At 40.5% G+C, this 10,543-nt stretch overlaps 2 protein-coding genes across 2 annotated transcripts; one reads left to right on the top strand and one right to left on the bottom strand.

Annotated features, from left to right (window-relative positions):
- Positions 1-1,311: 1,311 nt before the first annotated feature.
- LOC308139349 (transmembrane 4 L6 family member 1-like) lies at positions 1,312-3,440 on the bottom strand (the record flags this gene model as incomplete). The annotated part of the gene is made up of 5 exons (XM_080508762.1): positions 1,312-1,356; positions 1,447-1,633; positions 1,729-1,865; positions 2,961-3,026; positions 3,264-3,440. 5 exons carry the CDS (start codon positions 3,438-3,440, stop codon positions 1,336-1,338), a joined length of 588 nt encoding a protein of 195 aa, XP_080364888.1. The 3' UTR covers positions 1,312-1,335.
- A 2,105-nt stretch (positions 3,441-5,545) lies between these two features.
- LOC308139551 (mannose-P-dolichol utilization defect 1 protein-like) lies at positions 5,546-8,420 on the top strand (the record flags this gene model as incomplete). The annotated part of the gene is made up of 7 exons (XM_080509011.1): positions 5,546-5,656; positions 5,919-5,984; positions 6,392-6,524; positions 7,171-7,256; positions 7,678-7,793; positions 8,080-8,190; positions 8,298-8,420. Exons 1-7 carry the CDS (start codon positions 5,566-5,568, stop codon positions 8,418-8,420), a joined length of 726 nt encoding a protein of 241 aa, XP_080365137.1. The 5' UTR covers positions 5,546-5,565.
- Between the last annotated feature and the right edge of the window lie 2,123 nt (positions 8,421-10,543).

Below are 10,543 nucleotides of genomic sequence, written 5' to 3'. Positions count from 1 at the left end.
TGTTTTGTCCTCCTTCTTCTGAAAGTCTTGCACGCTTAGTGCGAAATGTGTCCTTTTCTAGAAAGTGGAAGTCATGCAGTCAACCAGCATTTTGGTGGAGCCACAGGCATTTGTGGTGTTAAAAAAAAAACAACAACTCATGCAGTTTCATATAATTACACACCCTCGTGCTGGCGGTAGCCTACTCTGCGTCTGCTGTGGTGAGCCTGGTTAAATCTGAAGCACTTTCCAATCTGTTTTTCAGTGCTAAATTTTTCCAGGACGGAGACTGCAGCTCTGATAGTTGTACTATGAGTCATATCCTGATTACTGCTGCACATCTGCAGCTTCATTCTTCTCCAGATCTGCGAGCTGTCACAATCAGATATCTGTCTGGTTTTCATTTATCTCAAGGCGAAACGATACAATCAAACAAAACATGAGAGCATTGTGATCACTTTGAAACCATGCTAATTTAATTGGAGAAGCATTACCTGTTGGCATACAAATCATAAAATTATATAAAGCTGATGTTTGATGTGTCTTTCATCCACCCAACCCCAACTGTTTTCCACCCTCGAGTGGACATTATGAAAAGTAATAATGTTGTAAAAGTAACTTTTGCTTCTAATTAGTCCCCTGCTGGTTGCACTGTTTTTGTAAGACATTTGCAGGACACTGCTGCAGCCAAAGCTGGAGAAATATCATTACCATGTAAACCATACAGAGAGTGAGTTTCTCTCTGAAGGCTTCGGAAATGCCACAACCCAAGAAGAATAGGAATTACTGTGAGGAGGAAGACTCCGGATTAGGCTGTTTATAACAATTTGCATTTAAATAAAGGGAAAACGTTTTGAGTTGTTATAATCATACTAAAGATCAAATGGAGTTTTCTGTGGCTCGTGAAGTAAAATTTTAACAGAAATGTTCCTTTCTCGCCTATGTTAATGTGAGATCGTTGGTGCGTTATCAATTTATCAAAATATTTATTTATTTATTTATTTATTTGTATTCATGTTAAGTGTCACAGGATGACAATCTTGGGATTGTCACTATTAAAACAAAAGCAGAATTAAATAGATTTCCAGATGCATAACCCTCAAATGGTCTTGTATGGAAGTGGTTTTGTCCAATTAGTTTGAAGCATGTTGGAAATGACAAGCCAGCAGCAGTCGTATTGAAAATGAGGTTTATTTCAAATCAAATTCTCAATCGGCATGAGTTCATGCAAGTATTGTTTGTGAAACGTGGACAAATACTGGTGCATTATATGCGCTCATGGTTTGCAGCAGGGGGAAGCAGTCATCTCTTCATATATGATGGATACAAATGGCTGGATTTCTCAAAAATAAGAGCTTATGTCTCCTGTAATATCTCCTGTAACAAGAAAGGAAAACTAATGTGAAGATATTTCCAGATTACAAAATGTATTTTCAACAGAAAGTGAATATGAAGACTTCATTTCACCTCTTTTTTGCTGCACATGCCGCACAGGCAGCCAACGAGGCCGTTGATTATCTGAATGGCACAGAGCGTCCCCTGCAGGCTGCTGGCTGCAATCAGAGTGAAGAACAGGCCCATGTTGAACTGCACCACTCTCTTGGGCTCTGTGCAGGCGTCCCACGACGCGGAGTGCATCAGGTAGGTGGAATTGCTGCGTGATGGAGGAGCAACCGTGATAATGAGTCATCAGAACATTTTACTGCTTCTTAAAACAGGAGTCACCAGTGAGCTGCTCCTGCCTGTCACCTCTTCAGAAAAGGTCTCGTCCATTTGTCCTCATCATCTTTGCACAAGGGCCCGTTGGTCAAGCCAAGAATGGCCACGATGAAGCTGTACGCGGCCCCCAACTCGCCCACGGCAGCGACAATGATGGACAAGAACATCTGGACAAAGTGAAGTGACATTTAAAGGTTGATTGCAGTTTCAGACATTAAATATATAATTATACCTGCAGTCTCCATATTATTTTTCTACCAGCAACAGAACTCTGTTGTCTGAGGTCCAAAAAGGTGTCTTTTGTTACAGATGAATACCTTCTGCTAATATTGTCATGATTTTATTGTAAGACAAAATAGGATCTATTTTTAGTGGAAGTGTGGGTATTATGGCGTGGCCCAGGTGTGTCACTGGGTGTGGGTGCAGGTGTGGGATGTAATAATTGGAGAGTACACCGTTTTTACTGCACGTGTCTCAAAAGCCAGATCTTTTTTCTCCTCCAGCAGAGTAAAACTGTTGCTGGGTTAGTCGAAACTATATTTATTAAAAGCAAAACTCTGCCACAAGTTTATTTTTTATGGATTTAAATGTGCACAGCAGTATTCTGCAGGGTTTTTTTTTTTTAAACTGAGCTGAATCTGAAACTTTGGCATAGTGTTATTATAAGAAGCAATGTAAGAGTAAGCTGAAATAAAGTGGTATTACAGATTTGTGTCTATTCTGATGTGATATCATTGGTTTTTATATACATCACAATCAGTCTCCTGCTCAAACCAGAAAAAGAGAACTGTGCTGTTACAGATGACTTTGTGCTATCTTATCTCAGACACACACAAATGGTGTTGCAGCATAGTTCTCTTTTTACCGCCACCAACAAGGCTGTAAAATCACCCAGACTTATGTGCAGACCTCCATGAAAATTGATACCCAGGTACATTTTGATCAACGTGGTGGTGATCTGGATCAAAATAATTGTTACAATTCAAAATATTAATTCCGCAATATCTTGTCTTATCTTGTGTTTTTTTTAATTATGAAATATAATCACATGATCACCAAACTACATAAACCAATAAAGGCAGTTGACCTGGATATGGAATATGTTGAAATTTCCCTGCATCCATGTCTATCCTTCGCGAAGGTCAAAAATCTTTGATTGCTCTTATTTAAGTTGTGTGACTCTTGGATTGACTCGTCACCAATAAACACTTTGATTGAGTAAATGGTTGTTGAACTGTTGAATTCACTTTTGAGTGACTCACCCCGAAACGATTTCCACAGCATCGTCCTTCTCCTGTCAAGTGGATGTAAAGTGCTGGGATCAGAACCTGTGAGGGATGAGACAGGGCATCAGTATAAATGCTCTTGTGAAGCCCTTTCAGCAGCGAGTAAACTTTGCAGGAGTCGTTTTTTTTTTTTTTTTTTTAAGTTTTACCATCCAGCTTCAGCAAGAGTGAGATGTGTCACATAATAAATGTAATTCTCCTGACATTTTCTGTGTCTCTTTCATCTGTGGTTTACAATTCCCACATTCCAGTAACATACTGGAGAAGAAAGCCGCTCACCAAAAAGCCACCGCCGATGAGTCCCCCCAAGTATGCCACCTCCGGGGTGATGTGCTGCTCTCTCACATACTTGACGTTCCAGCCTGGGAAGAAGAGTATGATGTTACAGACGATGGAGAGGAGCACTAACGGGTACAGAGTGATGGCGATGCAGCGGGAACATTTTCCAGTGCACATGTTGTCAGAGGATCAGACGAGTTGTTGTAATCTCGCTTCTTGAAGGACTTTTAGCTCAGCGTCTTCCTGTTTTCAGAGACGACAAGTTCCACTTAAACATGACGAGAAATGACTAATGAATTTTGCACTGGCGTCGGAGTGCTATTAATTTGTCACCTCTGGACCTATACATCCACATGTAGTGTGATATATGTGCATAATGTAGATCATCAAAAACACACAAAATAGATTAGTGTTTATTATTAGTTCCCTTTATTTATCTCAGTATCCAGCACAGCTTTAACGAACTTGCAGAAAATACCAAATAAATAAGGTCAAGTGCAATTTAAAGGTCTCCGTAAGGTACTTCAGTGTTTCCATAAGCTTTGAGTTTTTCTCACAACTACAGTAACAGATGAAATGTAAGGTCTGCATGCCGTGCAACATATATTCAATGTCACGCCTTTTACAGGCCTGATGAATATCGATCGTCAAAACAGAAGCATTTTCACAGTTCTCCTGCTTACAGTGAAACAACAGCACCTCTCACTCTGTCTCTCCATCATCTTTGCTCAGCTTTTTCATAAAGTTGAGGTTTTGGAGATGTGTCACAAAGGTGTTCAAGCTTCCTTTTTCAACATTGTGCAACTGTTAGTGTAAAAATATACATTTTTTACCATCATTTACGCAATTGATGGTTTCCTTGTAATTCCAACAATGAATATTAACAGATTTCAGGATCCTCTGTTGTTAAATAGGACCATTGCTTGAATGTGGATATTAAACCAGTGATTCACAGTGCGGTCAATTCCTTTTCCTGTCAATTATTTGGATAAAACATTTATAAACCAAAATTCACTGGAAGGGCAGAGTATTATTAAAGCTTTGCAGATAGATCTCATCCTCCAACACAATCTTTTTTCTTAATGTATCCATTCATTCATGCATCTCTATACCACCTTATCTAGTTGAAGGGAGGGACTCGTCCCAGCTAACTGAGGGAGATGGAGGTTTATCAAACAGAAGGACATACAAGCACATAAAGTCACATTCATACCTTGTCCAATCAATTTGAAGACATCAGTTAACTTCACATGTATGTTTCTGGACAGTGGAAGGTAATCGGTGCACATGATCCACACAGATAGTATTCAAACTGAAGCCGTTCCTATGAACCACTACCCCACCATGCACCCTTCTTTTTCTGTACATACGTGAAAAACGCTTCGAGTTTCTCTTTTGTCTCTAAGTCTCAGTTCTGAAAAGTGTGTCTGCAGTTTTACGGTACAACTTTAACACTCTAAATAAAACGCTGTGTAATCGACATTATTAAAGTGATGACACCAAAAGCAGACCTCAGCTGTGTTGGATATTTTCCAGATAATCAAACGAAATAATTCTGCCATTTGTGAGTCAATAGCAAAACTGCATTTTTAGTGAAAAAAAACTTTCTTTTAAAACAAACAAAAATAAATAAATAAAACCAGCTGAACAGCACACTACAATCCTCAAAAGAATCAATTGCATGGGAAAAAAATAAATAAACATTAAGGTTAGGGTTTAAAATGATGACTTGACATTTGTAAAGAGACTCATTCTCTTCAGCTTCAAGAACCAGTCTTTTTGGTCATTCTCGACCAAATTTCGTCTCTCCAGCTCTCCCGATCCCTCCGTTGTTGTTTTGGACCAAGTTCTGGGAAGTCGGCCGTTTTCTACAGCAGCTTCTGTCATGCTCCTCACAGGCTCCCTTCTGGTTGATCAGAGCCTGGGTCGACTCTCCGGTCCTCAGCCTCCCTCTGAAACCACTCTGCTCGAAGCCACTTAGATTTCTCGCATATATTCAGACAGATTGTACTCAATATCTGCAATGATGGCTTCTTTCAATAATTAACAGAAAGTGTATTTGGTTTAACTTAGACCCATGACTGTTATCTCCTCCAGCTTTGCTGTAAATATTTGGGGGACCTTTGGACCCCTGTTACTGCTTGCAGCTTGGGACCACTCCTCCAGTTTCACCCTGCAGTTGGGACCACTCCTCCAGTTGGGACCACTCCTCCAGTTTCACCCTTCCAGTTGGGACCACTCCTCCAGTTTCACCCTTCCAGTTGGGACCACCCCTCCCTTTCCAGCCTGCAGCTGACCCACCATGGCCACATCTCCAGTCAGAGACTTCCTCATTACCTATTTAATGCCAGAAAAATGTTACGACGAGATCCTCGTCCACTTCCACTTCCACGGTGAGGAAGCGGCTCCTCTGTGCACACATCTGGAAGCACTTCCAGCTGTGCAGACATGGAGGAGGGGGGGATGGAGGGATGGGGATGGGGGGGGGGGGGGGGGGGGGGGGGGGGCGTGGGCTGGCTCTGCAAACGTGTTTTCAAACCCTTCACCGACAACAAACTGTGATCTATTGGAAGAAAATTCTTGTGTTGTTTTGTTTACATGTGGTTTCCTCTTGTGTCACTCGCCTGTGGTTTTAATGTCTGTGGTACTTTTCAGTGCCGTGTCTAAAGTTTACACTGAACAGAATTGCCAGCTTTTGGATCATACTGGACACATTCCTGGGTAAGATTTAAAATCTACTTGACTTAATCAGAAGAAGAAAAATACACACTGCAAAATCCCCTGAAACACGTTACGTCCATGCAAGGGTTTATTGTAGTTTATCATGTCAGACTAGTGGTTTGAGCTGGAATTACATAAATAATCTAAAAGTGCCGTCTCTCTTGTGGTGGCTGGTGACCTGTCCAAGGTGTGCCTTGAAGATGGATTGATCGCTGCAAGTGATCCACCTCACTAAGCATTGCGAAGCTGAAGTCATTTTTTTGCAAATTTAACTTGTGTATCAATCATTTTAAAGTATTTTCCTGTGATAATGTAGATTATCATGCAGTAACTCGTGGCTCCTCGATAGAAAGTATTGTGTTTGATTTTTGGGTTAATTTTCCTCACCGTCTTCCATCTCTCCGCAGCCCAGCTGCCTCAGCTGCTGAAGATACTATGGAGAGGAAGTGCAGAAGGCCTCAGTCTGTTCTCAGTCCTGTTACAGCTTTATGCTTTCTCATGTCCTGTTGTTTACGCGGTTGCCAACAAGTTCCCACTTTTGTAAGTAATGAATGCTCTGGCTATCAACACGTTTATTTCAGAGTGGCCCGTTGTGAAAACCCTCAGCTTTCAAGCATCAGTCTGATCAACATTTTGATCTTTGCCCTCAGATAAGTCACTCAAACGTAATGTAATTGATGTAATTGATTCACACTGTTGTGATGTTTAGCCTTTCTAATCTATAACCTTAATGACATATTAACCATCCCAAATAAATTCAATCATCTTTTTTTTTAATCTGTAATGATTATTTTCGTTAGGGTTTTCGCCCTTTCACAGCTCAGACCCTACAAATGGGACTTTCGTCCTTTCACCACGAGAGGGAATCCCAAAGTTAAGAATCATTGACTTTGGTAATATTAATTCAGTTAACATTTATAGTAGTATTTTTAGACTTTTAAAACATGTTAATCCAATCAAGGGTTTTTAATCATCTATGGATACTTAATAAAATGATAAAATATGGAATCTACACACCTCAAGCTCTGCCAAGCTTAAAGGAAACAAGTTCAATTTGGCTCTCTGGTGGTTTTAAAAAGAAATGTGGCCTTCAAATGGATCAAGGTTGCCCACCCTGTGGACTGTTTAATATTTCCTGTTGTCATAAATGTGTGCATGTTTCATTGTGTGTGTTTTACTTGAGCAGTGCCTGGTTGGAGCGGATCTTCATGTTGGTTCAGACTGCAGCAATAATCTTCCTCATCCTGTACCATCGTGGTGAATCCCTCAAAGGTCAACCAACACCTGTGTATCTATGCTTGTTCTTTTCAATCTGAAAGTAATATAAAGCTATTCTGCACGTTTCTTCGTCTCAATACAGTAACATTAAATTGAAAACCAGATGGCAACCGGACTTGTCGTTGATGTCAGCTGTTTCCAACCAAACCTACTTTAACATAACCTGTTAACCGCCCGCTCAGCTGTTTGATGATTAAGCATTAAAGTAGGATATCATCATACATAGTTGCATTAAACTTCACACCTTTGTTGACGTTTGGCCAAAGTTTTCCTACAGCTCCACCTTGTGGGAACTATTTTTATTCTAATATAATAAGCTGCATTCTGTCAAACGTTCATGGTGAGGGGTGCGTTTGTGTTTTTAATGCTCATGCTGTTTCACATCATTGCTGTTTTTTTTTTCTTTATGGCGCAGGGTTGCTGCTCCTTGTGGGTTTTGGTGGTGTGATGTTCCTCCTGAGCTCCTTCGCACCTGCAGCCGTCATCTCTGTCATGCAGGACTCCAGTTTGGCAGCTTTAATTGCAAGCAAGGTAGCAACTCCGAGGATTTATATACACACACACACACACGGGTCGTGGCAAAGTAACTTAGAAACCGAAGGTGACTTTTTCCAGGCACACTTGTTAGTCAAAGGTTTCCTCTTTGTGATCCAGACTCTTTGTTATTGACTTGTTGAACTTCAGCAGTTAAAATGATGTTGATTTGACCAACAACACCACACTAATGTAAGAATATTCAAAATGCATAATTGGGTTTCTGTTCATTCTCGTGACGTGTGAGAAGGGTTGAAATATTACTTTGATTTATTGTTTCCAGGCCCTCCAGGCTCTAACGAACCACCACAATGGTCACACCGGTCAACTCTCCACTGTGTCGGTGTTTCTGTCGTGTGCTGGGTCTCTGGGCATCGCCTTTGTCTCCCTGCAGGTATCCTGTCACTAACCACACACACAAATAAAACCTGAGCAATGCACATGATTTTTTTTTTGCACTTTTGAATACACCAATAATCTTTTTTTCTTTTACTGTCATAGGAGTCCATTTACTCTGTGACCAGTCTGTCACACATACTGTGTGCGTCTCTCAGCTGTGTCCTCCTGGCCCAGGTCGTCTGCAACAGGAGCAGCTTGACCACAGATGTAAAGAAGAAGGAGTAGAGATCGAGGTGGCGGTGATAAAAAAAAGAAAAAAAGAAGTCATGTGCTGGAACCTGTCAAAATACCCAGCTGAATTAAAACTTCTTGACAAGTTCATGTACCATTATGCCCGAAGTGAGTGTTTTAAATGAATTATTAAAATGACTGTTTTTGTATTCTACTTTTTATATCAACCCCTGACCCCCCACCCCCACCCCCATCCCCCCCATTATTGTGAAACTAAGCTTCTTTTAAGAGTCTTTTGATATCAGATAGGTGATAATTACTTCAGCTCGAGCTGAAGTGGTTTCACACTCAGGTTCGGTTGCTCATGTTGATCCAGCTGTGTCAATCTGAATGCTTTCAAAGGTGCCGGAATAAAATATACCTCACTGAGTACACTTGAAAGCCATCAAGGCCTAAACATTATTCTGAATGAGGTCAAGGAGCAGGTAAGGGCACTTACATAAGCTCCTTTTTGTTACTGGATAACTGGAACACTTGTGTGTATGGAGTTTGTAAATGACATCACATGTTTTCTGTCTAAAAAAAGATTCAAGTTCATGGGCCAGGAATTTTTTCCAATGTCCCATTTCCTCAAAACATTTATACCCGGAATCCAGAGAGTTTAGATTCCCACAGCAGCACTGCATCAACCAGCGTCTGAATTCGAGCAGTTTCAGTCATGCTGTGAAAAGACTCAGTAACTGCGCCTGTTAATCTGGTTCAGGAAGATTCATTTCGGTGGTTCATTCATTTAGTAGGTTACCTTTTGGGCTCTTGATTATTTTTATATATTAGAGCTTGTTGAATGCTTGTGTTTATTATTCTGTCAGTCTCGGCTCAGTTCACTTCACGGTATTATAGGCAGAAATCGGTGTTTTGCGCTCTCCCTGTGTGGCAATGGGGGACAAAGACTGGGCCACAGAAGTGGAAAACTTCACGGACCCGTGAGAACTGTTAGTTATTCAGCCGAGACCAAAATATTGTTCTTTTTATGATTGTTTATGAGGTTGTTTGTTCTTTGTTAATTCCTGAATCTGATAATTCTTCATGCTTTGAGTGCTTCAGATACAAGTTCAACAGCAGTTTACTCCAAATTCCTACTGTTATTTTCTTTCATATGGCTTGTAGTAATCAGGGAGTATGTCTAGTGTTATACCGAAGGGAAATTAGATGTCAATCTATGAAGAATGCGTTTTTCATGGCCAAATAAAAACAGGCAAGAGGCCAGTCAAATGGACTAGATCAGAAGATGCTTATTAAGAGCCAGTGTTAATGTCCACACATGCAACAATGGTTGAATGAATACTAAATAACAACAGTAACAATATAAACACAACAAATCATGAGAACACTGAATGAAACATAAACTAAAATAATAAAGCCGGTAAAATCAAAACCTCTTCCCAAGTGAGTCTTGTGTATCGTTGGGGCCCTTTTTGTGATCAGTGTTTGTGCAAAGCGTCCATTGGATCCTACCATGCAGTCCGTGAGACGGGAGGAATCGGCAACAGGCACACTTTCCCTGCCAATGGGTCGATCAGGCTCGCCGCCCGTTTCACACTGGGAATCACTGAATCTCCGGATCTGAAACCTTGAACGAGCTCATCAGGAATATTGATCCAGTTGTGGGCGTTGCTTCGGTCCCCATCGATTGGTTCACAGAAAGGAAGTGTGAAAACAAACAAACCCTGACCTACAGATAGGCCAGAAAAGATCCAATTGTTACATCATAATCACATGATGTATTAATAAATCATGTTCCGTTTCCAATCTTTATGAATCAATACTAATCAAAAACGCTGTACTCTGCATCAATCAGCTTAAATCCATGTTCAAAAAGGCTGTTGTACAACATATCAGATTCAAGTGTTCTTTTTCAGTATTGAAAGAGAAATTACAATCAAACAGCATGTTCGAGTATTCAAAACTCACATCATTAACAGAAAAATCTTCATTTCCAAACATAAAACAAGTAAATCAACCTCAAAAATACCTTAAATAATGCAAAAGTCACATTAAATGCACTAAACACAATTCAGAGGTTTTAAAGCTCAGTGTGGTATCTCCCTCTGCACCACTAACAGTGAGACTGCACTAAACACATCTTGCATATATGAAATACACATTTGCAGTGCACC

The sequence above is a fragment of the Blennius ocellaris genome (assembly GCF_963422515.1).
Source record: "Blennius ocellaris genome assembly, chromosome: 14".
NCBI classification, from domain to species: Eukaryota; Metazoa; Chordata; class Actinopteri; order Blenniiformes; family Blenniidae; genus Blennius; species Blennius ocellaris.
This window is presented reverse-complemented; position numbering and strand designations above follow the sequence as displayed.